Raw genomic sequence first — 21,764 nt, 5'->3', positions numbered from 1 at the left:
TGACACGCGTGTCCCCGAGCGCGTTCCCGAGCGCGTTCCCGGCCATTCCATTCCCGGCCGTTCCATTCCCGGCCCTTCCATTCCCGGCCGTTCCCGCGCGGCTCCGCAGCGCCACCTCCCGGCGGTTCCCGGGACTTGCAGGGGCGGGAAAATCGGGCGGGAAAAAGGGGCGGGAAGCGCCATTGCCGTGGCTGAGGGCAGGGGCTGTGAGGGACCCCCCGACCCGCCTCCGCACACCCCGGCCTGAGGCGAACCCGCCCCGAAATGAACCGAAACCCACCAACGAACACAAAACCCGCAGATAAACCACAGACCCCTCCGAGTTCGGTGGTCAGGGTGACCCACAGGCAGGAGGGCAGCTGACCCCGGGCAGGCGACAAGCCCGCCCCGAAACATCCAGGAAATGCAGGAGCACGGCGGCAGCAGGGCAGGGATGCACTGTAAGCAATAAACATTATACATTTCATTCATTTATAACACCAGAATCGCTGAACCTGGCACATAACTCAGGCGGGAAGGAGGGAGGGAATGAGGCAGTTCCCCAAGAATGCAAAGGGGATGAGTGCACAAAGTCAGGAACGGGAAGTTATTCGTATTAAAAATGGTTTATTTCTATTTACAATTCCACGTCTTACATCCCTCGAAACAAAAGAGTAAGGAATTAGGAGAGAGTCAAGCTGTCATCACATGCCATTGATTAACACAGCTCCATGAGGATCCTGGAATATGCAGTGAGAGTGGGAACAAACCAGTGCCTCTCAGAAAATTAGGCTTTATAGATAATTCCCAGTTTTCTTTGGAAAAAGAAATATCTCTATTTTAACAGGAAATTCACTTGGGATGAACATCCAAATGTGCCAAGGCAGAAGAGAACCACCCCACTGTGCCCAAGGAACAGCAATTAGGCCAGGATTTAAGTTTTAATGGGATTTGTGTAATTAAAAATGCAGTAAATTTAACTGAACAAAGAGATTAATTATGGCAATTAAACACTTAGTAAGTTTTCCTGGGAATTCAGAGAATTCTATGGATATGGTGCTGATCAATGCCTGATTTATTAACATTAGTTTGGTAAGTTTTCTTGGAAGTATGCCCTAAGTAGTAAAAAAATTCCAATTAAGATGGAAAATTAATATTTGTAATAAATATTTCCTTACTGAGATCCAGAGAGAGGGAAAACATCCAATAAAATAAATCAGGAACAACATCTAAATCCCAGCCTGCCTGGGAAACAAGGGCAGGAATTTCTAATTTAAAAAAACACTTTTGGAAGACTCAGGAATTCCTTGGAAGTCAAGATTTTAAATCTGCTTCCTCTGCTCTGATTTGGTAGGGAAATGGGAATTAAACAAGTGAAGTTCCTCCTATCCCAGAATTATCTCTATTTAGTGGCAATAATGATCCAGAGTAACCCAGGTTTCTCTTGTATTTGACATTAGAAACTCTGAGCACACATTTTCTGTGGAGCTTTTCAGTGGAGTCAGGAAGTTTCAATAGAATAAAAGAGCCACAACTGTTGGAATTACAAAATTCAACTTGGCAAAAATCAGGAATTTTACTTACAAATCCATGGAGGAGGAGGAGGAGGACACCAGAAACACACTCCAGCTCAAAGCAATGATTTATTGGAAATGGCAGTAAATCAAACTGACAGTCTCTGGTTATGGTCAAGCAATTATCCAGGAGTCAGAGAGAAAAGGGGGAATCTTGGACTGGGATAAGGCCTTCCAGTGGCTTTGCTTCCTAGTGGCTCTCTCCTTTTTTGCCAACTACCTGGAAGAGGGGAAAAAAACAGGAATAATGTTTCACAGCTCCTGAGCAGGACTCTTTTGGTTCCGGTAAATCCAAGTGCAACTCAATTCCCAGTGAGGGAAGCCAGGAGCGTTACGGGAGCACCTGGAGGGATGGGAATCCCTTCCCGGGGTTAGGAGGGATGGGAAACACACACAAACCCTTCTGTTTAGTGTTGAACACAGCAAGGCTATTTTGGGAGGAGTTAGGAGATGGGAACTGCCAGAGAACACTCCAAAATCCAGGTCACACGTCAAGCATTACACCTTAACACACTCCATAAAAAAGTCAAGTGGGAAAAAAAACCCTGGATGCTCAGTTTGAGGCTGCTCCTTTGCTTGGCATCCTTTCCATGGGCTTCCCCAGAAATACTGACCTGATAATGCAGCTCAAACCCGTACAATAATCCAGGAATTCACAGATATTCCAAAAAAAGCCCAAACCCCCTCAGTCCTGAATCCATGGACCCATGGGAAGCATTTTTCCTGCTCCTTCCCTTTTTTAATTCCTTGTCAAACTGTAACAGGGAGGAATTCTCTCCCACTTTCACCTCAAGGAATCCCTAATCAGGAGCATTTCCAACTGGAAATTCAACCTAATGCTCAAAGGCAGGAAAATTCTAACCTGGCAATGTGGGGGAAGAAGAACAAAATCAGATAATTAATCCAGTTAAAAAAATACAGTTAAACTTGTCACAGAGCAAAATTTATCCCTGCTGTGCTTCCAAACTGTGTCCACACACAGATTAGGCAAAGAAATCAGGAAAAGAAAAAGGAAAACCAGAGTTAAAAGATTAGGCATTAGGTGTTAGGAAGTATGGAATACCAAAAAAAGTTCGATACCAGTCAGAGGCAGAGAGGGACAAGTGGCCCATGTGAATTATCTGGAAAACCCAGCACATGGATATGGATATTTTGGCATCTCAGCTCAAACCCCACCCGTTTTCTGCCCATCCCACCCCACAATCCCACAGGAAATGTTTATTAAACCCCCAGGTAGGTGGGTTTGATTCCATTTCCCTTCCTTTCCATTAAGATATTACAAAGGAGTCTTGGCAGAGCATCTCCACCAGCCCCACAAAATTCAGCTGGGAAAGGACTCTTTGGTGTGACCTTAAAATGGCAAGTTCAGGGTAAAAACGGGGCAAGTGAAGTGTTTAAGGAATGATTTGGAGCAGGGAGAGGAGGGAGAAGCTGAGCTGGTGAGTCGGGAGTGCAGAAGGTGCTGGGACTGTGGGAAAGGCAGGAGCTGAGCAGAGGGAGGGAGGGAAGGAGTGCGAGGCCACACCGATCCCATCTTTACTTTTTAATTTCTTCTGCCCTTTTAGTTCTTTGGGAATGGGGAGTTAAGCTGGAAAACAAACAGAAGGAGCGTTACAAGAACCAAAGCAGCAGCAAAAGGTGTAAAAACGTTCAGTGCAAACAGGCAGGTCTGAGGAGAACCAAGGAATTTACTCCAGAGGGGGAAAAATATATCCTCCACCCTGTCAGGATTTATCTGTGGCTCTTCCCACTACTCTCCATGGGCTTAAACAGCAGTTTTTTCCCTGGTGTCCCTCTTTTCCAGCACTCTAAAGACTTCCCTCCTCCTCAAACTCCACGTTGGGGAAGGAAAATAGGAATGTTACAGGTAGTGTTGGTGAGGATCCAACTGGGACACATCAGCCAGGTCCTCATCCAGCCCTGCTCCTCTATTTGTGAGCACTTCCTTCCCATCCTGACCTGCCCAGCACAACTCCAGGAGCACTGTGTCCACAGACATTGTCTCCTTTCAAATTTCAAAAGCCACAGAAACCAAAAAATATGAGAAGATCACCAAGATTTGTAGTTTGGGAAGAACAGGGAAGGTCTGCAATCTGAATTAAGTTTATTTTAGTCCATTAGAACAACTTTTTAATGACTTTGAGCTGCAGTGAAAGGCAGCAAAGCCTGTTAAACCTATTTATTAACTTATTACCTGCAAAGAAATTCAGTTTTATGTTAAGGTCAAATTTTGCTGTTATAAATTAAGTAGGTGCCACGTTGCTGTTAGTGCTTTAACCTTCTGAAATGAAAGGTTATTTGTAACATCAGTCGTGGTGCTCTCAGTGTTACTGGTCACCTCCCCAGGAGTTTGCAGCAGCATTTTACAAAACCTGCTAATTTTTAAAGCAGCTGATTTTAAAATAAGGCTCTTTACATTAAAAGGTTCAAAAAAGGGAGTCCCAAAACCAAGATATAAGTCTCAGCTGTTAAAAAATAACATTGCTGTCGGTGTTTAGAACTTGCCAGCCCCTCAAATTTTTACCTATACATTCTTACCACTGATTCCTACAAAGTTAGTGACCAAAACCTTGTAAAAAGTGGGTTTAGGAACAGGACTCACTCGTTTGAAGTCGTTCATGTTCGTGGCTTGCACTGGAGTGCCAATAAATGTGAAATATGTGATTCGTGTTGTCTCTTCATCACCATGATTGGACTGGACAAACAACTGAACAGGAAAGAAAGCCAAAAAAAAAAAGGAGTTAGCCTCTCCATCTCTCACTCAATACATAAAACATGAGGTGCTCGAGAAAATTAACCAAATTAACACTTTTGTCCCAATTATAAAGGTCTCTAACACCCAGAGGAGCTCCTGTCCTGCTAATTTAAATAATTATATATAGAATGCTGGTGTCTTCCTGGTAGTTTGTTAAAACCCCACCCAGCTGGGATTTTCCCAGCTTCCACTTCCCCCCCCCCGAGGGCACAATGAGGAAGCCAAAGCAGATTCTCAGAAGTCCCAGCTCAGCATCCACTGGAATGACCCTCAACATCAATGCCAGGTGAGTTACCCGGGGGGTTTCCCCTCCAGGTGCCCTCAGGGCAGGGCACTCACAGTGACACTGTTGACGTTCTGGAATTTGACGTAGCGGAGCTGGATGATCCCATCCTCCCTGATGTCCTCGGGGCCCAGCTCCAGGGCCTGGGTGGGCTCGCTGCGCTCTGCCTCCTCGAAATCCATCGACCGCGGCAGGTTGATGAAGATCTTGATGTATTTTGGCCCTTGCCCTGGGTTAAAAGAGAGGGGTGGGATTCCATTTGGGTGTTACATCCCAAAATTACATCTAATTATGAATTTTATGTGATCTCATGATGTAAACTGAGCTACTATAAAAGAGGTTTGTCTCTCAGTTGCTCTCACCTTAATCCTCGGATTAAATCCAAGAGTCTCTCTGCAGTGCATCAAACATTAATACTTTTATTTGTGTATCAAACATTAAGAAACACTTATATTTGTGTATATAACTATAGTAATTATACTTGCACATAAAAGTATAACAATTCCTTATATTTGCACCCCATCCAACACCCAGACCCTTCACTCACCGTTGTCTGGCCCCTGAAGTTTCATAGAGTAAAGCTTGACAGGCTGACTAAAAGCTACAGTGATAAGCAGCTGTGGAAGGAAACAGAACAAAACCTCCAGTATTAAACACTGTTTTCTTCACTTAAAAACCAACTCAGCACACGAAAGAGGGATAAGGGAGCTTTGGAGTAAAACTCTGTGGTTACCTCCCTCTGCCCACACATTCCCTTTAAATATCAGCGAACACTTTTCTGACTGGAATTTTTTCGCTTTGTATCCTGATTTTTCTGCAGCAATCCCAGGACAACCCTGGACCCCCGTGCCCCTGTGTGCCCCCCGTGCCCCTGTGTGCCCCCCGTGCCCCTGTGTGCCCCCGTGCCGCACCTGCTCGTCGCAGTCGGACTCCAGGTAGGAGGGGTCCTTGCGCAGGCAGTTCTCGAAGCCGTGCTCGTCGCTCTCGTTGAGACACTCACACCCGGCCTTGTTGATGAAGGGCAGCAGATCCATCTGGGAACACAGAAAACAGCGCTGAGAGCGGGACGAGGCTCCACGGGCTCGGGGAAGTCACAGGGGTTGGTGACAGAAGGCGCAGCAAACACAAAACACGGGTATCAGTGCTCAGGTGGGATTTATCCCTTAAATCCTGCATCCCTGGAACCACCTGCCATCCCAAGAACCAGAAACTTGGCACAGGGAGAACTTCCAAATATATTTTTGCTAAACAAGAGCACAGGTCACACACACAAACATCAGCCTGGAGTTAGAATCGATTTAATTAAAAACCACCCCAAATTAGTCCTATGTTCCCAGCTCTCCAGGCTCCAAGCCATTTAAAAGGAGGTGTTATTGATTAATTATCAATAATTTGATTATCAATAAACTATTCAGATATCAGTAATTAATTGTTGATTAATTATCAATTATCAGTCAGCAGGAAGTGATTCCTATGTGCCACTCAGGGCAGGCACATCACCTTTTCCAGCTGTTCCTGTGCCATCTTTTTTATTTTATATATTTTATACCCTTGTCATCTTTGTTCTTCTTTGATGGGCAATGAGAAACCTAAAGTGAACACTTTTACTACCGTGCCCTTTGGCAAACATTAGAAAAATAAAATATGAGGCATTTTTACACTTTCAAAAAAACGTTTGGAGGAAGGCAGGTTGGGATGGGTGAGAAAAGCAGGGAAAACCTTATGATAAACATTAAATTAATTATTTTAACGACTAAGGAGATTTTTCCTGCTTATTAAATGTACGCATATCAATATTTAATTTTTTTCTGGAAAAGGAAGCCCAGATAAGTGACTTTCTGAGGCAGCTTTGCCTAAAATCCTAGTATTTGACTTGGAGTGTGTTTAAAAAATGAAGATTTTTTTTTGGTCTCCAGGCATTCCAACAAAGCCCCCGGGAGATACACACGTATCCTTTGGGGATGTCTGTGTCCTCGCTGTTGCCAGGGTCGTTCTCCAGGTGCTGTTTGATTTTGTCCTCCAAGCCCACGGCATCTGCTCCCTGATATTGGTCGATCCGCACTTTGTTTCGGAAGAACAGGAACGTGGGGGTTGCTGAGATGTTGTTGGTGGCAGCTGTGCCCTGGGAGGCAGAAACCAGTCCCCATTCATTGAATGACCCTTAGATCAGTCACCACTGGTCCCACTCATCATATTGATTTATCGCAGTTTTGCTTTTCCCCCCTCAATAATTATACCAATATTCGGCTGGAAAGACTCCTTTAACTCCCACTGGTGCTAGATTCTATATTTAAAGTATTATCTTAATAATACAGGCAGCAGGAACTGATAACCTCTCTGTACACTGCTCAAATGAAGGGCAGCACAGTGGGCACTGCAAGAAAACTTTGCTAAATAGGGGGTTTGTTCTCCTGATTTGGGAGAATTTGGCAACAGCCAAAGGACACCCCTTTTAGCATCAAGCCTGAAGGGTTTGCCTTCAAATTCTCCATTCTCTGCTCTTTGTCTTCCAACTGAAAGTGGTTTTTTTCATACCAACCTGGCATTGATGCACATCCACTTCCAAAAACGTTGCCTGGGGGTATTTGTTACTCAGGGCATTGAAGGCTGGAGCTATCCTTAAGCAAGGGCCACATCTGTGAAAACAACACTTCCACTTAATTCCACTTTTATTTTCTTTTTTAATGCTTGCCCCCAACAGAATCAGCACATTCCTGCTCTTCCCAATATCCTGGTGCAAAAATAACCTCCCTACCTGGCTGCCAGCTGCTGATACAATTAAGGATGAGGAGTTAATTCCCAGCTTCCATGTCACGTGAGTGGCTTCACCTATTAATTAATACTAACTCATATCTGCAACTTAACTGCAGCATTTTTAACTGCTCAGTGAAGTGATATAAAGGAGGGCAAAAGCAGAAAAAAACACTATTAATAGAAAAATCGTATCATTACTCTGCATCACATTCCATGGAAAAACAGCCTTTATATATGACTTAAATATTTAATGGTGATAATGTATCAAAGCTTCAGGGATCATAAAATTCTTACAACAATAAATCTCATTTACACCTGCAACCAGCTATCCTCATATTAATTTACGGGAATAACTGGTTACACTGTTATTAACATGGCCCTGTTTTCTGCTGATTTAACTCCATCACCTTGGCTGAAAATATATCATTTTTAATTATTCCGTGCCAGCAAAAGTGTGGGAAGCATCCAGCTGCAACTATTCCTGCAAAGGGATATTCTCACTGGGAAAGAAGAAATTAAAATCATCCCCCCTCCCCCCAAAAAAAGTAGAAAATTAGCTAAAAAAACCCCCAGAATTCAGCAGCAGCAGCAACCGGACAATAACGAGGTGTGCTCTGAAGCCCCAGCCCCCCTGAGATGATCACTATTCACAGATTAACGTGAATAATTCAGTCGCTGAGGTTTCTTTGGTCACGAATTCATCCAGATCTCACCGCAGTTGTACCTCAAAGCCCTGCCGAGGAGGGGGAGAGTCTCTGCCTTTCCTGGGCAAACAGCGCGAGGACAGAGCGAACTTTGGCGAGGGCAGAAGATGCTTTTAGAAGTTTGGGATGTTTCCTTGCTGTCCGTGCCCCGCTTACAGCAGCTCCCTGACCCGGCACGGGGTTTTAAAGCAGCGCAGCGCCCGATCCCCTCCCGGATCCGAGGGCTGGCAGGGTAAGGGCTCGGCGGGAAAGGGGGGTTTAATCCCAGGAACAGGAACGCGGTGCTGATGCTGCGCCTACATCCGTGTGTCACGGAGTGCCGGCAAGGGCCCACACGGGGCCGGGTAACGTGAACGACTGACACAAACACGGGCACAGCGGAGCGCGGCGGGAGCGCGGGGCCGCCCTCACTCACCCCCTCATGGTGAACTTCACCACGGCCAGGCGGGAGCCGGCGGCGCTCAGCTCGGGCTGGAACTCGGTGTCGTTGGCGATCACCTTCACGCCCGCCATGGCGGCGGCCCCGGTGGCGGTGCGGCCCCGGTGGCGGCGCCGGGTGCGATGTGCAGCGTCACGGCGGGCAGGGCGCCCGGCATGCACCGCTGGCGCTGGGCTGGCACGGCCACGGCCACGGGCGCAGGCGCGGCCGCCCCGCGCCGCTCCGCCCGGCCGCCGCCCGCAGCCGCCATATTGGGGCGGGCCGGGGCGGCAGCGCCGCCATCTTGGGGCAGGGCACAGAGGGGCGGGTGACGCCGCCGACCGCCATTTTGGGTAGGGGCGGTGCCGCCTTCTTGAGGCAGGGCACAGAGGGGCGGGCGGTGCCACCGGCCGCCATTTTGGGTAGGGGCGGTGCCGCCATCTTGGGGCAGGGCAGAGAGGGGCGAGTGAGCCGCCGGCCGCCATGTTGGGTAGGGGCGGTGCCGCCATCTTGGGGCAGGGCAGAGAGGGCGGGCGATGCCGCCGGCGCCATTCCCCTCTCTGTGGAAGCACTGAGGGCGGCCCGACGGTTCCTATAGTGACCCGGCTGCCGTCAGGCGCGGCGGCCGCGCTTTGCAGCGATGCGTCTGGCTCCGGGACAAGGAGCAGGGAGCCGGTGAGAGCGGGATAGCGGGATAGAACGGGGCGGGCACAGCGGGAGCGGCCGGGCGAGCCCCCGGCGGGGATGCTGCGGGGGCCGCGGGGGGCTCTGCGGTATCGGGCGGTGCCGGGACACGGGGATACCGGGAACGGCGTGCGCGGGAGCCCGGGGACAGGGATACACGGGTATCCAGCTATCCACGCGCCCGGGGACAGGGATACACGGGTATCCAGCTGTCCATGTTCTCGGGGACAGGGAGACACGGGTATCCGGCTATCCATGTGCTCGGGGACAGGGATACACGGGTATCCAGCTATCCACGCGCCCGGGGACAGGGATACACGGGTATCCGGCTATCCATGTGCTCGGGGACAGGGATACACGGGTATCCAGCTATCCACGCGCCCGGGGACAGGGAGACACGGGTATCCAGCTATCCACGCGCCCGGGGACAGGGATACACGGGTATCCGGCTATCCATGTGCTCGGGGACAGGGATACACGGGTATCCGGCTATCCATGTGCCCGGGGACAGGGATACACGGGTATCCGGCTATCCGGATGCCCGAGGACAGGGAGACTCAGGTATCCAGGTGCCCGGGGACCCGGGCAATGCAGAACCCAGGTACTCGGATGCCCAGCGAGCCAGGTATCCAGGTGCCCGAGTGCTCGGGGAACTGGGTGTCCAAGTGCCCAGATGCCCAGGGTCACAGTTCTCCAGGTGCCCATGGCTCCAGGTATCCAGGGACACAGGTATCCATGTGCCCAGTTATCCAGGGGTACAGTTCTCCAGGTGCCCACGATTGGACTCCAGATTTCAGCAAGTTTCACCCCAAAACAAGCCCTGAGTTCTTAATGGATGGGAGTTTCTGCCCCTGTTAACGGAGCATGACCTAAGGAGAGGCTGCTCGTACGGAATTAATGCTCTGTGGAGACTGAAATTCCTATCAGTGCCAGTTTGTTGTAGCCTTGCAGCCTTGCTGCTTTTGTTTCCCTTTCCTGTGCCAGCCCTGTTGGCAGCCAGGGTGGGATTTGGGGTTATCCAGCTGCTTGGGATAACTGTCCTTCCTGACAGTTTGATACAGGACAAGCCTCTGTGGGTTTGATGTGTCATCACGTGAAGCACCAGGAAAACCTGGCAGCTTCCAAGGGGTCAATTAACTGCAGTTTGGAGTCCCAGATTAGTATTATCTCGTCCTCTGCCTTGCTTTGGAACCTCCTGCATATCCAGGGAAATGTTTTAATTGTCTTCCCCCCGTTAGTCCTTTTTCTCTGTGCCCAAGTAATAAATAGAAAGTATAATTTGTAATTAAATTTAGAATAATCAGATTTTTATAAAATGCATAAAGAGCCCATTCATAGCTGGTTTATACTATTCAGTGCTATTTTGCAGTATTTTGGGGGCAGATTATTTTTGTGTACACCCGTATCCTAATGTTAATTCCTCATTTAATGGCAATAAAAGTGTTTGAGAAGAGCAGCTCTTGGCTGTTGCCCTACTCTGGTGTGACAAAGGTGGATTTGTCTTCCTCCCATAGATTTATTCTGTTTGGGGGATTTTCTGGCTGTAAAAATCATTATTATGGGTTTCAACATAAACAGCTTGCCTTGATAAAGGTGTTTAGGTGAGTCTTGGATTCAGTATTTAATAGCTTGCACTTAAAAAATCAGTTTAATGAGTTTACTCAAATAGGAACCGATCCCAGACTATTAAAATCGGGGAAAAAAACTGCCTCTGAGGACAGAGACCCTGTAGGCTGAGGTGAGACTGCTGTGAGTGTTGGGATGAGCAATGCAGGGAACAGGGAGCTCAGATCAGTCCTTGGGCAGGAATTGAACTTGGGAGATCAGCTGGTCTGGCCCCAGAGAGCACCACTGAAATCAGAATAATGACCTGGCCTGTGCCCACTGCCACTTATTCACCCAACAAAATTCCAAAGCACGTCTTGGATCTGTTTCAAGAACTTAAAATATCTTTAAAACTAATAAATCACCATTTCCTCCTTGTTTTCCCTTTCAGGTGGTGGAATTGCCTCTCTGTCCGTGTGCTGAGCTGCGGCTGCAGGGACTGTCAGGCCTTGTTGGCTGTGAGTTCGTGGGGTTCTCCCTGGGAAACTGGCAATAATTAGCAGTCAGGTTGCAGAAATGTTTTCTGAAGCCTTTGCCTTTTGTGTGCCTTTGGCTGACAGCTCTCCTCTTTGTGCCTTTGCAGCTGTTGCCTGGTGTCATTTCCCTGCCTGAGCTGGCTGTGGGTTGGTGTGGGACGGCGAGGCCGGAGAGAGCGAGCGGAGGAGCCTCGGGCTGGAGAGGGGCAGGAGAAAGGCCCTGTGGGCAAAGGGACCTCCCCGTGTGCCCGGGGCCCTGCGGGGGACAGGATGGACACTCTGGGGTCACTCTGAGGGGTGAGTGGAGAGCCTGGGGGCAGCACGGGAGTTCACCTCCGGGGAATAAAGAGGGCACCTTTGTGAGGGAAGAGCTGAGGGGTTTTGTCAGGAAGAGAATGCATAGTTTAGGGGTAACAAAGATCAAATCAATTTTGTGGAGGAAGGAGAAAATTGGGGGTGAAAATGGATGTTATTTGTAGCGGAGAGAATGAGCACTGAGAGGTGAACTGGGGCAGTCAGCAGTGGGCATGCAGGGAAAGTTCTGAGGGTAAACTTGCAATAGTCTCTAGGGTAGAGATTGAACATATTTAAGTAACAAGGAGATGATCAGATGTGGAGAAGTAGGGAAATTTTAGGGGGTTAAAATCTGGGGCAACCTGTAGCAGAGAGAATGAAAATGTTGTGTTAAAACAGAGGTAATCAGGAGTGGGCTGGAAGGGAAAGTTGTGGGGTGAGATAGGAGAGAGTATCCATGGCAGAGAATGACTATTCGGAGGTGAAACTGAGGGAATCAGCAGTGGACAGGGAGGGAAAACATTGGGGTAAACTCTGGGGCAGTGTGTAGCAGAGAGAAGGAAGATTTTGGGGTCAGCTGAGGCCATCAGTAGTGGGCAGGTAAGAAAAGTTCTGGGGGTAGAACTTGAGAAAACCTACAAGGTAGAGATGGACTATTTGGAGGTAAAAAAAGAGATAATCAGCAGTGTGCAGGCTGAGAAAACTGTGGGGGTTAAATGTGAGGTGGTCTGTGGGGGAGAAAATGAAGATCTCATGTTAAAAACGAGGTGACCAGTTGTGGGCTGGAAGGGCAGGTTTTGGGGCTTCAAAAGGAGGTTGATTCTCTGCGGGGAGAGAATGAAGCAAAGGAAATAAAATAAAGGAAAAAATAAAATGAAAAGAAGTAAAAAGAAAAAACATGAAATAAAATGATAATAAAATAAAATAAAAAAAAGAAAAGAAATGGAAAATAAAATAAAATGAAATTTAAGAAAAGACATTAAATAAAAGGAAAATAAAACTAATTAAAATAATAAAATATGAAATAAAATAAACAAAAATAAAAAGAAAGAAAAAAGAAAATGAAATAAAATGCAATTAAAGAAAGAAGTGAAATAAAAGGAAAATAAAATTAAATAAAATAATAAAAAATGCAACAAATAAACAAAAATAAGAGGAAAAAATAAAATGAAAATGAAAATAAAATGAATAAAAAGAAATAAAATAAAATGAAAATAAAATAAAATAAAATAAAAAGAAATAAAATAAAATAAAAAATAAAATAAAATTAAAGAAAAACAAAATAAAAGGAAAATAAAATTAAATAAAATAATAAATAATGCAATAAAATAAACAAAAATAAAAAGAAAGAAAATAAAATTAAAATGAAGTAAAAAGAAATAAAATGAAATAAAATAAAATAAAATGGAAATAAAAATAAAATAAACTGAAAAAAGAAAGAAACGAAATAAAAGGAAAATAAAATTAAATAATTTCAAAAATGAACTCAAATAAATGAAAAGAAATAAAATGAAATAAAATAAAAAGAATTAAAATAAAATAGAATAAAATAAAATAACAAGAAAGAAAATAAAGTGTTTTCTTTGAGGTAAACTGAGGTAAAGTGAGGTGATGAGTGGTGGAGAGGTGTGGAAAATGTGGGGTGTTAAAGTCGGGGCAGTGTGGTGGGCAGAGCAGGAGTGTCTGGAGGTGGGTTGAGGTTGTGAGCAGTGGGCAGGAGGGGCTGATTTTGGGGTGTCCGTCGAGTGGGTGCTTTGGCCCGCGGGTGCAGCGAGGCCGATCCCCGTGGGCGCTTTGTGAGGCAGGTGGCGGGTTTGGGGCTGTGTGTCAGGGAGGGCAGGGGGGCTGCGGATGGGGCGCGGGGGGCGCGGGGGGTCCTTTGCGGCGCCGGCGGTGTCGGGGCTGCAGTACCGGCCGTGTCCGCCAGGCGGAGACTGCGGGGCACAAGCCGAGGGTGCCCCGGGCCCGGGCCAGAGCCGGGCAGGGCCGGGAGGGTTCGGGAGTCCCGGCGGGGAAAGGACCGAGGGATCGGGGCACATTCAAACCCCCCCGACCGTCCCCGCAGCGCTGCCCTCGGCCGGGAGCGTCCGATCCCCCCGGGAATGCGGGAGCGGGGAACGGGCGGGGCATTCCCAGCGGGAATGCGGGAGGGGCGGGACTGGGATGAGCGACAGCGGGAGGGGCGGGCGGGGCCCGTGAGAGGAGTGTGGGGCGGGGACCGAGGGGACGGACAGGTCGGGGGGACGGGGCCGTAGAGGGGTGTGGGGTGGGGCTGTGACCATAGACGGGGTGTGGGGTGGGGCTGTGACCATAGACGGGGTGTGGGGTGGGGCTGTGACCATAGACGGGGTGTGGGGTGGGGCTGTGACCATACAGGGGGTGTGGGGTGGGGCTGTGACCATACAAGGGGTTCGTAGGGTGGGGCGATGCCCAAAAAAGGAGTTTTAGGGAGGGACTATGACCATAAAAAGAGCATATGGGGCGGGGAGATGCCCATAATGGGAGTGTCGGGGCGGGGCGATGCCCATGTAGGGTTGTGTAGGGCGGGTTATGTCCCTAAAAGGAGTGTCGGGGCGGGGCGATGCCCATGTAGGGTTGTGTAGGGCGGGTTCTATCCATAAAAGGATCCTGTGGGGCGGGGCGATGCCCATGTAGGGTTGTGTAGGGCGGGGTTATGTCCCTAAAAGGAGTGTCAGGCGGGGCGATGCCCATGTAGGGTTGTGTAGGGCGGGTTATGTCCCTAAAAGGAGTGTCGGGGCGGGGCGATGCCCATATAGGGTTCTGTAGGGCGGGATTATACCCCTAAAAGGAGTGTCGGGGCGGGGCGATGCCCATATAGGGTTGTGTAGGGCGGGGTTTTACCCCTAAAAGGAGTGTCGGGGCGGGGCGATGCCCATGTAGGGTTCTGTAGGGCGGGGTTATGCCCCCAAAAGGAGTGTCGGGGCGGGGCGCTGCCCATGTAGGGTGGTGTAGGGCGGGTTATGTCCATAAAAGGATCCTGTGGGGCGGGGCGATGCCCATGTAGGGTGGTGTAGGGCGGGTTATGTCCATAAAAGGATCCTGTGGGGCGGGGCGATGCCCGTCCAAGGAGTGCCGGGGCGGGACGAGATCCATACTGGGATGTCCGGGTCCCTTCCCCGCGGGGTCGCAGCCGAGGCTGCGGGCGGGCCCGGCCCGTGCGGGGGCCATGGGCTATTGGCGATGGGCTATGGGCGATGGGCGAGTGGCGATGGGCTATGGGCTATGGGCGATGGGCGATGGGCGATGGCGATGGGCGATGGGCGATGGCGATGGGCGATGGGCGATGGCGATGGCGATGGCGATGGCGATGGGCCCTGGGCGATGGGCGAGGGGCGATGGGTTCGTTCCCGTGCTCGGGGGGCAGCGGGAGCGGCGCTGCGGGGCGGGACGGGCGGGAGGTGCCGGGGGACGGCGGGGGAGCCGCGGCGGGGCCCGGGGGCTGCAGCTCTCGGGCTCTGCCCGGGCTCGGCGGGAGGAGCCGGGGGTCGGCACGGCGCCATTCGGGTCTTTTTGTTCCCGTTTGTCTGGTTCCCTTTTCGACCGCTGCGGTGCTGGGCAGGAAAGGCTGGGAAAAAAGCCCGGGAGCGGCTCCCGACGGGCTTTGCAGAGGTTTGGCACCTTGGGAGGAGGCACAAATCCCCGCGGGGCCGAGCGAGGGCTGCGGGGAGCGCAGCAGGGGCGGCGAGCTGGGCCGGGGCTGGGACCGGTCCCCAAAACACGCAGCCAAAAGCGACCCAAAAGAACCCCAGAGCCCGGCGAGGGCGACAAAGGGACGGGGCAGCCCCAGGTGTGGCCGGTGAGGATGACGAGGGGCCGGCCCTGCCGGGGGGTTTGCTGGGAGCACTTTTTGTCGGGAGCTTCTGCACAGGAGCCGTGGATCCCGGGGAGTCTCTCCAGCAAGGAATTTCCCCTGATATTTTAGCTCCTAAAACCAGTGAGTTTTATTTCCTCGGTGCACAAAACCTGATGGTATTTGTTAAACTCACTTGCTAAGTTATGCATTGCTTGATGAACCCTTTCCTCTTTGCCTTTTCCTAGAGGGATGATCGGTCCTGCCTTGGAAGCAAGAGAATGTCCTGGTGTCTGGGAATATTTTGGGTATAAAACTGGAGGTAAACTGTAGGGGACAGAGGGTGTATTTGGAGTGTAATAGCTCAGCAAGTCAGGAGGGGAGCGATTCAAGTCATAAACAGGAAATCAATATTTTGGGGCTGCCTTTCTGAGAGGGAATAACAATTGTTTTCCGTGGGAAGGCAAGCACGTGGCCCCCATGATTTAAGGTGTAGATGACAGCCTGCCCAGGGGAGGTAAAGGACAGCAAGACTTTTGTGTCCTGACCCTTTCTGGACAAATTGGTGGAAAGGTGAAGCTTTCACTCAGCATCTGGGTGAGCTGATGAGTCGTTTTTTTGTGAGGGGCTCCAGCCATGTCCCTGGGGGGAAGGGAGGGCTGGATGGGCTGGATGGAGCCACAGGCACGTGCTTGTGGGAACACACTTGTCCAGGGCGCTGGGATCCGGGTTGGGCTCCAGTTCCCCTGGTGTCCAGGGATGCAGGGGCTGAGGGGTTGGATCTCCCTGGGGCTTTGCAGGAGAGCAGGAGTGAGAGGAAATGCGGTGCCAGAGCTGTGTCCCAGTGGGCTGTGTTTGCCTCTGAGGACAGAGAGCCTGTGGGCTGAGGTGAGATTGCTGTGAGTGTTGGGATGAGCAATGCAGGGAACAGGGAGCTCAGATCAGTCCTTGGGCAGGAATTGAACTTGGGAGATCAGCTGGTCTGGCCCCAGAGAGCACCACTGAAATCAGCATTAATGACCTGGCCTGTGCCCACTGCTACTTATTCACCTAACAAAATTCCAAAGCACATATTGGCTCTGTTTTAAGAACTTAAAATAACTTTAAAACCAATAAATCATTGTTTCCTCCTTCTTTTTCCCTTTCAGGTGGTGGAATTGCCTCTCTACCCGTGTGCTGAGCTGTGGCTGCAGGGACTGTCAGGTCTTGTTGGCTGTGAGTTCGTGGGGTTCTCCCTGGGTTGTTTATAGGGTAGAGATTGAACATATTTAGATCTAAATGTGATGATCAGATGTGGAGAGGTAGGGAAAGTTTGGGGGTTAAAATCAGGGGCAATCTGTAGCAGAGAGAATGAAAATGTTGTGTTAAAACAGAGGTAATCAGGAGTGGGCTGGAAGGGAAAGTTGTGGGGTGAGATAGGAGAGAGTATCCAGGGCAGAGAATGACTATTTGGAGGTGAAACTGAGGAATCAGCAGTGGACAGGGAGGGAAAACATTGGGGTAAACTCTGGGGCAGTGTGTAGCAGAGAGAAGGAAGATTTTGGGTTCAACTGAGGCCGTCAGTAGTGGGCAGGTAAGGAAAGTTCTGGGGGTAAAACTTGAGAAAACCTACAAGGTAGAGATGGACTATTTGGAGGTAAAAAAAGAGATAATCAGCAGTGTGCAGGCTGTGAAAACTGTGGGGGTTAAATGTGAGGTGATCTGTGGGGGAGAGAATGAAGATCTCATGTTAAAAACGAGGTGACCAGTTGTGGGCTGGAAGGGCAGGTTTTGGGGCTTCAAAAGGAGGTTGATTCTCTGCGGGGAGAGAATGAAACAAAGGAAATAAAATAAAAAGAAAAGAAAAAGTAAAATGAAAAGAAGTAAAAAGAAAAAAAATGAAATGAAATAAAATGATAATAAAATGAAATAAAAATAAAGAAAATAAATGAAAAATAAAATAAAATGAAATGTAAAAAAAGAAATTAAATAAAAGGAAAATAAAACTAATTAAAATAATAAAAATGAAATAAAATAAACAAAAATAAAAAGAAAGAAAAAAGAAAATGAAATAAAATGCAATTAAAGAAAGAAGTGAAATAAAAGGAAAATAAAATTAAATAAAATAATAAAAAATGCAAAAAATAAACAAAAATAAGAGGAAAAAATAAAACTAAAATGAAAATGAAATTACTCAAAAGAAATAAAATAAAATAAAATGAAAATAAAATAAAATAAAATAAAAAGAAATAAAATAAAATGAAAATAGAATTAAATTAAAGAAAGAAACAAAATAAAAGGAAAATAAAATTAAATAAAATAATAAATAATGCAATAAAATAAACAAAAATAAAAAGAAAGAAAATAAAATGAAAATGAAGTAAAAAGAAATAAAATAAAATGGAAATAAAAATAAAATGAAAATAAAATAAAATGAAAAAAGAAAGAAACGAAATAAAAGGAAAATAAAATTAAATAATTTCAAAAATGAACTCAAATAAATGAAAAGAAATAAAATGAAAAAAAAATAAAAAGAACTAAAATAAAATAGAATAAAATAAAATAAGAAGAAAGAAAATAAAGTGTTTTCTTTGAGGTAAACTGAGGTAAATTGAGGTAAAGTGAGGTGATGAGTGGTGGAGAGGTGTGGAAAATGTGGGGTGTTAAAGTCGGGGCAGTGTGGTGGGCAGAGCAGGAGTGTCTGGAGGTGGGTTGAGGTTGTGAGCAGTGGGCAGGAGGGGCTGATTTTGGGGTGTCCGTCGAGTGGGTGCTTTGGCCCGCGGGTGCAGCGAGGCCGATCCCCGTGGGCGCTTTGTGAGGCAGGTGGCGGGTTTGGGGCTGTGTGTCAGGGAGGGCAGGGGGGCTGCGGATGGGGCGCGGGGGGCGCGGGGGGTCCTTTGCGGCGCCGGCGGTGTCGGGGCTGCAGTACCGGCCGTGTCCGCCAGGCGGAGACTGCGGGGCACAAGCCGAGGGTGCCCCGGGCCCGGGCCAGAGCCGGGCAGGGCCGGGAGGGTTCGGGAGTCCCGGCGGGGAAAGGACCGAGGGCTCGGGGGACGGGGCTGGGAGTGTTGGGATGAGCGATCCGGGGCACGGGGAGCTCCGATCAGTCCTTGGGCAGGAACTGAACTTGGGAAATCCGCTGGTCTGGCCCCAGAGAGCCCCATTGAAATCTGGATTAGTGACGTGCCCTGTGCCCAACACTCACTGTGTACCCAACAAAATTCCAAACAAGTCTTTGTTCTGTTTTAAGAATTTAAAATAGCTTTTAAAGAAAAATGTCACCATTTCCTTCTTCTTTTTCCCTTTCAGGTGGTGGAATTGCCTCTCTGTCCGTGTGCTGAGCTGCGGCTGCAGGGACTGTCAGGCCTTGTTGGCTGTGAGTTCGTGGGGTTCTCCCTGGGAAACTGGCAATAATTAGCAGTCAGGTTGCAGAAATGTTTTCTGAAGCCTTTGCCTTTTGTGTGCCTTTGGCTGACAGCTCTCCTCTTTGTGCCTTTGCAGCTGTTGCCTGGTGTCATTTCCCTGCCTGAGCTGGCTGTGGGTTGGTGTGGGACGGCGAGGCCGGAGAGAGCGAGCGGAGGAGCCTCGGGCTGGAGAGGGGCAGGAGAAAGGCCCTGTGGGCAAAGGGACCTCCCCGTGTGCCCGGGGCCCTGCGGGGGGACAGGATGGACACTCTGGGGTCACTCTGAGGGGTGAGTGGAGAGCCTGGGGGCAGCACGGGAGTTCACCTCCGGGGAATAAAGAGGGCACCTTTGTGAGGGAAGAGCTGAGGTCACGTGTTTAACCACATTGCCAAAGTTGTGTTTGCACAAATTGGGGCCAGAAGTGAAGGTCCATCCAAAGCAAACCCTGCTCAACCTCCAAATCCCAGGATAAGTTCTACAGGCTGCTAATTGAGGGACTAAAACTACACATAAATGGAGCCAAGAGCACTAATAAGGTCCCTGGGAATCCCATTACATTGTTGTCATAGAGTTTTTAACAGATTTTGAAGTTTTTTATGACAGCAATATGTTTCTTCCTATGGATTTTTCTCCAACGCTACCCTTTTATTTTCAGGCATCTCCGAGGGCTCTGGCTTGGGATTTAGTGCTGCTGAGGGCAGATGGCCCTGGCTTTACCAGTGCTGCTGGCTGCCGGCTCCGGCTGGAAGGGCAGGGATTTGGGGTGGGCAGGACACACGTGGGGGGCATGTGGGAGCTCTGGGAGGTGGGCCCTGGGAATGGCTGCCCGTGCTGTTCCACAAACACAATGTGCCTGCATTCCCAAGTGCCAGCAGCGTCAGCATAAAAGAGGAGATTCATTTTCCGGGAATTACATCGCTGGCACTCGGACAGGCTTTGGGGTGTTTTGGGCAGCATCAGGGTGGTGCTCAGTTTTGAACTGGGGCAAACCCTGTCCATGCTGCGGGTGCCGTCCTGGGCCCGGGCCAGAGGGGCTGTGGTTGCCAGCTGCTCCCCGTGTCCGTGCTGAACCAGCATCCCAGGGGCACAACAGGCGGCGGCGACACTTCCAAAGGAAGATTTGTCTCTCTGTGGGAAGCCGGGATTTCAAGGAGCGAGAGACGTTCCTTTCCAGCGTGGTTCACCTCCCGCCCTCCCCGAGCACGGCGCGGGCGACTGCAAGGAAGGATTCCTTTTTGCCCGTGCCCAGCCGGTGCCAGCCCAGCTGGCCGTGCTCCCTGCGGCCCGTCCGTGCAGAGGAGGGAGAGCGGCGGAGATTTATTAAGAGTGCATTTCCTGACAGTGTTTGTCTGCAGTCTTTCCCTCCTTTGACTCCCATGGCAGCGCCCGGGTTTCTTATTTCCTCTTGTGTAGCTGTTTGCATCCTAGGCAGGACCTGCCTCATCTGGAAATAAAGATTAAATATTTTAAGTGGGTTTTTAAAACCAGAGGGTTTGCCAGTGGAGGGTGCGAGTTGCAGAGACGGGGGGGGGGGGGAGAAGAAGGAGAGCCTCAGGTGTGGGATGAGCTGCACCTTCTTGAGTGCGGGGAAGAAGTGGCTGTTGGAAATTGCAGAGGTTGCGAAGGCGGGAGGGGAATGCTGAAAGCAGAGCCGGGAGCGGGCTGTGCCTGAGCCGCGGCACGGTCAGTGCCAGCTCCGGGGCCGGCTGCGCTGCCGGGGCTGCCCGAGCGCGGACACGGGGACAGACGGGCGGCTGCGCTCCGGCTCCCCGACCGCGGGGCTCGGCCCCTCCTGCCCGCCGATCGACGCGGCACCGGGACCGACCGACGGACCAATCCCGCCCGGGGCACCGGGACCGACCGACCGATCCCGCCCGGGGCACCGGGAGCGACGGACGGACGGACGGACGGACGGACGGACGGGCCGCCCCTCGGGGGAGGAGCGAGGCGGGGAGCGGGGCCTCGGGGGGCGGGGCCGGCGCAGGTGCGCGAGGCCGCAGGGCGCGTGCGCGACGTACAGGTGCGCGAGACCGCAGGGCGCGTGCGCGACGTACAGGTGCGCGAGGCCGCAGCGCGCGTGCGCGACGTACAGGTGCGCGAGGCCGCATCGCGCGTGCGCGAGGCAAAGGAGCGCGAGGCCGCAGCGCGCGTGCGCGGAGTACAGGTGCGCGAGGCCGCAACGCGCGTGCGCGAAGCACAGGTGCGCCAGGCCGCAGCGCGCGTGCGCGGGGCACAGGTGCGCGGGGCGGGGCCGAGGTGATTTAAGGCCCCGTGAGGAGCCGCCGGCGCCATTTTGCAGGTGTTCGGCGGAGGAGGCGGCAGCGAACGCGCCGGGCTCCCCCGGCGGGGCCCAGGGATGGCCTCGGCCATCCACCCCTACCCCTCTCCACCTCTCCTTCCTCCCCTCCTTTCCTTCCCCCGGACCTCCCTCTTCCCTCCTCCTCTCTTCCCCCGAGCCGCTCTCCCCCCACCCCCGCCCCTCCTGCCTGCCCGGCCCTTCCCCGCTGCCCAACCCGAACCCCCCTTCTCTTCCCTCTCTATTGCCCCTCTCAGTTTCCCTCTATTCCCTCTCAATTCCCCCTCGATTTCCCATCTTTTCCCTCTCAGTTCTCCTATTCCCTCTCAGTTCTCCCTCGATTTCCCATCTTTTCCCCCTCAGTTCTCCTATTCCCTCTCAGTTCTCCCTCTATTCCCTCTCATTTCTCCCTCTATTCCCTCTTAGTTCTCCTTCTATTCCCTCTCAATTCCCCCTCGATTTCCCATCTTTTCCCTCTCACTTCTTCCTCGATTTCCCATCTTTTCCCTCTCAGTTCTCCTTCTATTCCCTCTCAATTCCCCCTCGATTTCCCATCTTTTCCCTCTCAGTTCTTCCTCTATTCCTTCTCAGTTCTCCTATTCCCTCTCCATTCCCTCTTCATTTCCCATCTTTTCCCTCTCAGATCTCCTTCTATTCCCTCTCAATTCCCCATTGATTTCCTTTCCCTCTCACTTCTCCCTCTATTCCCTCTCAGATCTCCTCCTATTCCCTCTCAGTTCTTCTATTC

The 21,764-nt window shown here is 50.3% G+C and overlaps 2 protein-coding genes across 12 annotated transcripts; one reads left to right on the top strand and one right to left on the bottom strand.

The window, feature by feature from the left end:
* Positions 1 to 1,609: 1,609 nt before the first annotated feature.
* On the bottom strand, positions 1,610 to 8,692 carry TXNL1 (thioredoxin like 1). 2 transcript variants are annotated; one of them, XM_051772997.1, is made up of 9 exons: positions 8,465 to 8,692; positions 7,131 to 7,227; positions 6,540 to 6,713; positions 5,503 to 5,625; positions 5,139 to 5,208; positions 4,648 to 4,820; positions 4,156 to 4,260; positions 3,094 to 3,141; positions 1,610 to 1,773 (listed from the first exon to the last, which is right to left on the bottom strand). In XM_051772997.1, exons 1-8 carry the CDS (start codon positions 8,560 to 8,562, stop codon positions 3,115 to 3,117), a joined length of 867 nt encoding a protein of 288 aa, XP_051628957.1. In that variant the 5' UTR covers positions 8,563 to 8,692; the 3' UTR covers positions 1,610 to 1,773; positions 3,094 to 3,114. The 2 variants fall into 2 exon arrangements, with proteins under 2 accessions (XP_051628957.1, XP_051628955.1); XM_051772995.1 differs by lacking the exon at positions 3,094 to 3,141 and having other exon boundaries at positions 8,465 to 8,690.
* On the top strand, positions 8,028 to 20,190 carry LOC127463492 (uncharacterized). Of its 10 annotated transcripts, XR_007900870.1 has the most exons (7): positions 8,970 to 9,142; positions 11,148 to 11,214; positions 11,340 to 11,529; positions 15,586 to 15,659; positions 16,486 to 16,552; positions 18,626 to 18,692; positions 18,818 to 18,976. XR_007900870.1 is itself a non-coding variant. In XM_051772999.1 (4 exons), the coding sequence occupies exons 1-4, from the start codon at positions 8,157 to 8,159 to the stop codon at positions 18,844 to 18,846; spliced, it is 324 nt and encodes a 107-aa protein (XP_051628959.1). In that variant the 5' UTR covers positions 8,028 to 8,156; the 3' UTR covers positions 18,847 to 18,976. The 10 variants fall into 10 exon arrangements, 7 of the variants coding, with proteins under 7 accessions (XP_051628959.1, XP_051628958.1, XP_051628963.1 ...); XR_007900871.1 differs by lacking the exon at positions 15,586 to 15,659 and having other exon boundaries at positions 8,971 to 9,142; XR_007900872.1 differs by lacking the exons at positions 15,586 to 15,659; positions 16,486 to 16,552 and having other exon boundaries at positions 8,971 to 9,142.
* The last annotated feature ends 1,574 nt before the right edge of the window (positions 20,191 to 21,764 follow it).

The sequence above is a fragment of the Manacus candei genome, unplaced genomic scaffold (genome assembly GCF_025592945.1).
Source record: "Manacus candei isolate 608988 ecotype Guabito, Panama unplaced genomic scaffold, ASM2559294v1 h1tg000163l, whole genome shotgun sequence".
Lineage (NCBI taxonomy): Eukaryota > Metazoa > Chordata > Aves > Passeriformes > Pipridae > Manacus > Manacus candei.
Note: the sequence above shows the minus strand (reverse complement) of the source record. Positions and strands in the feature narration are given on the sequence as shown.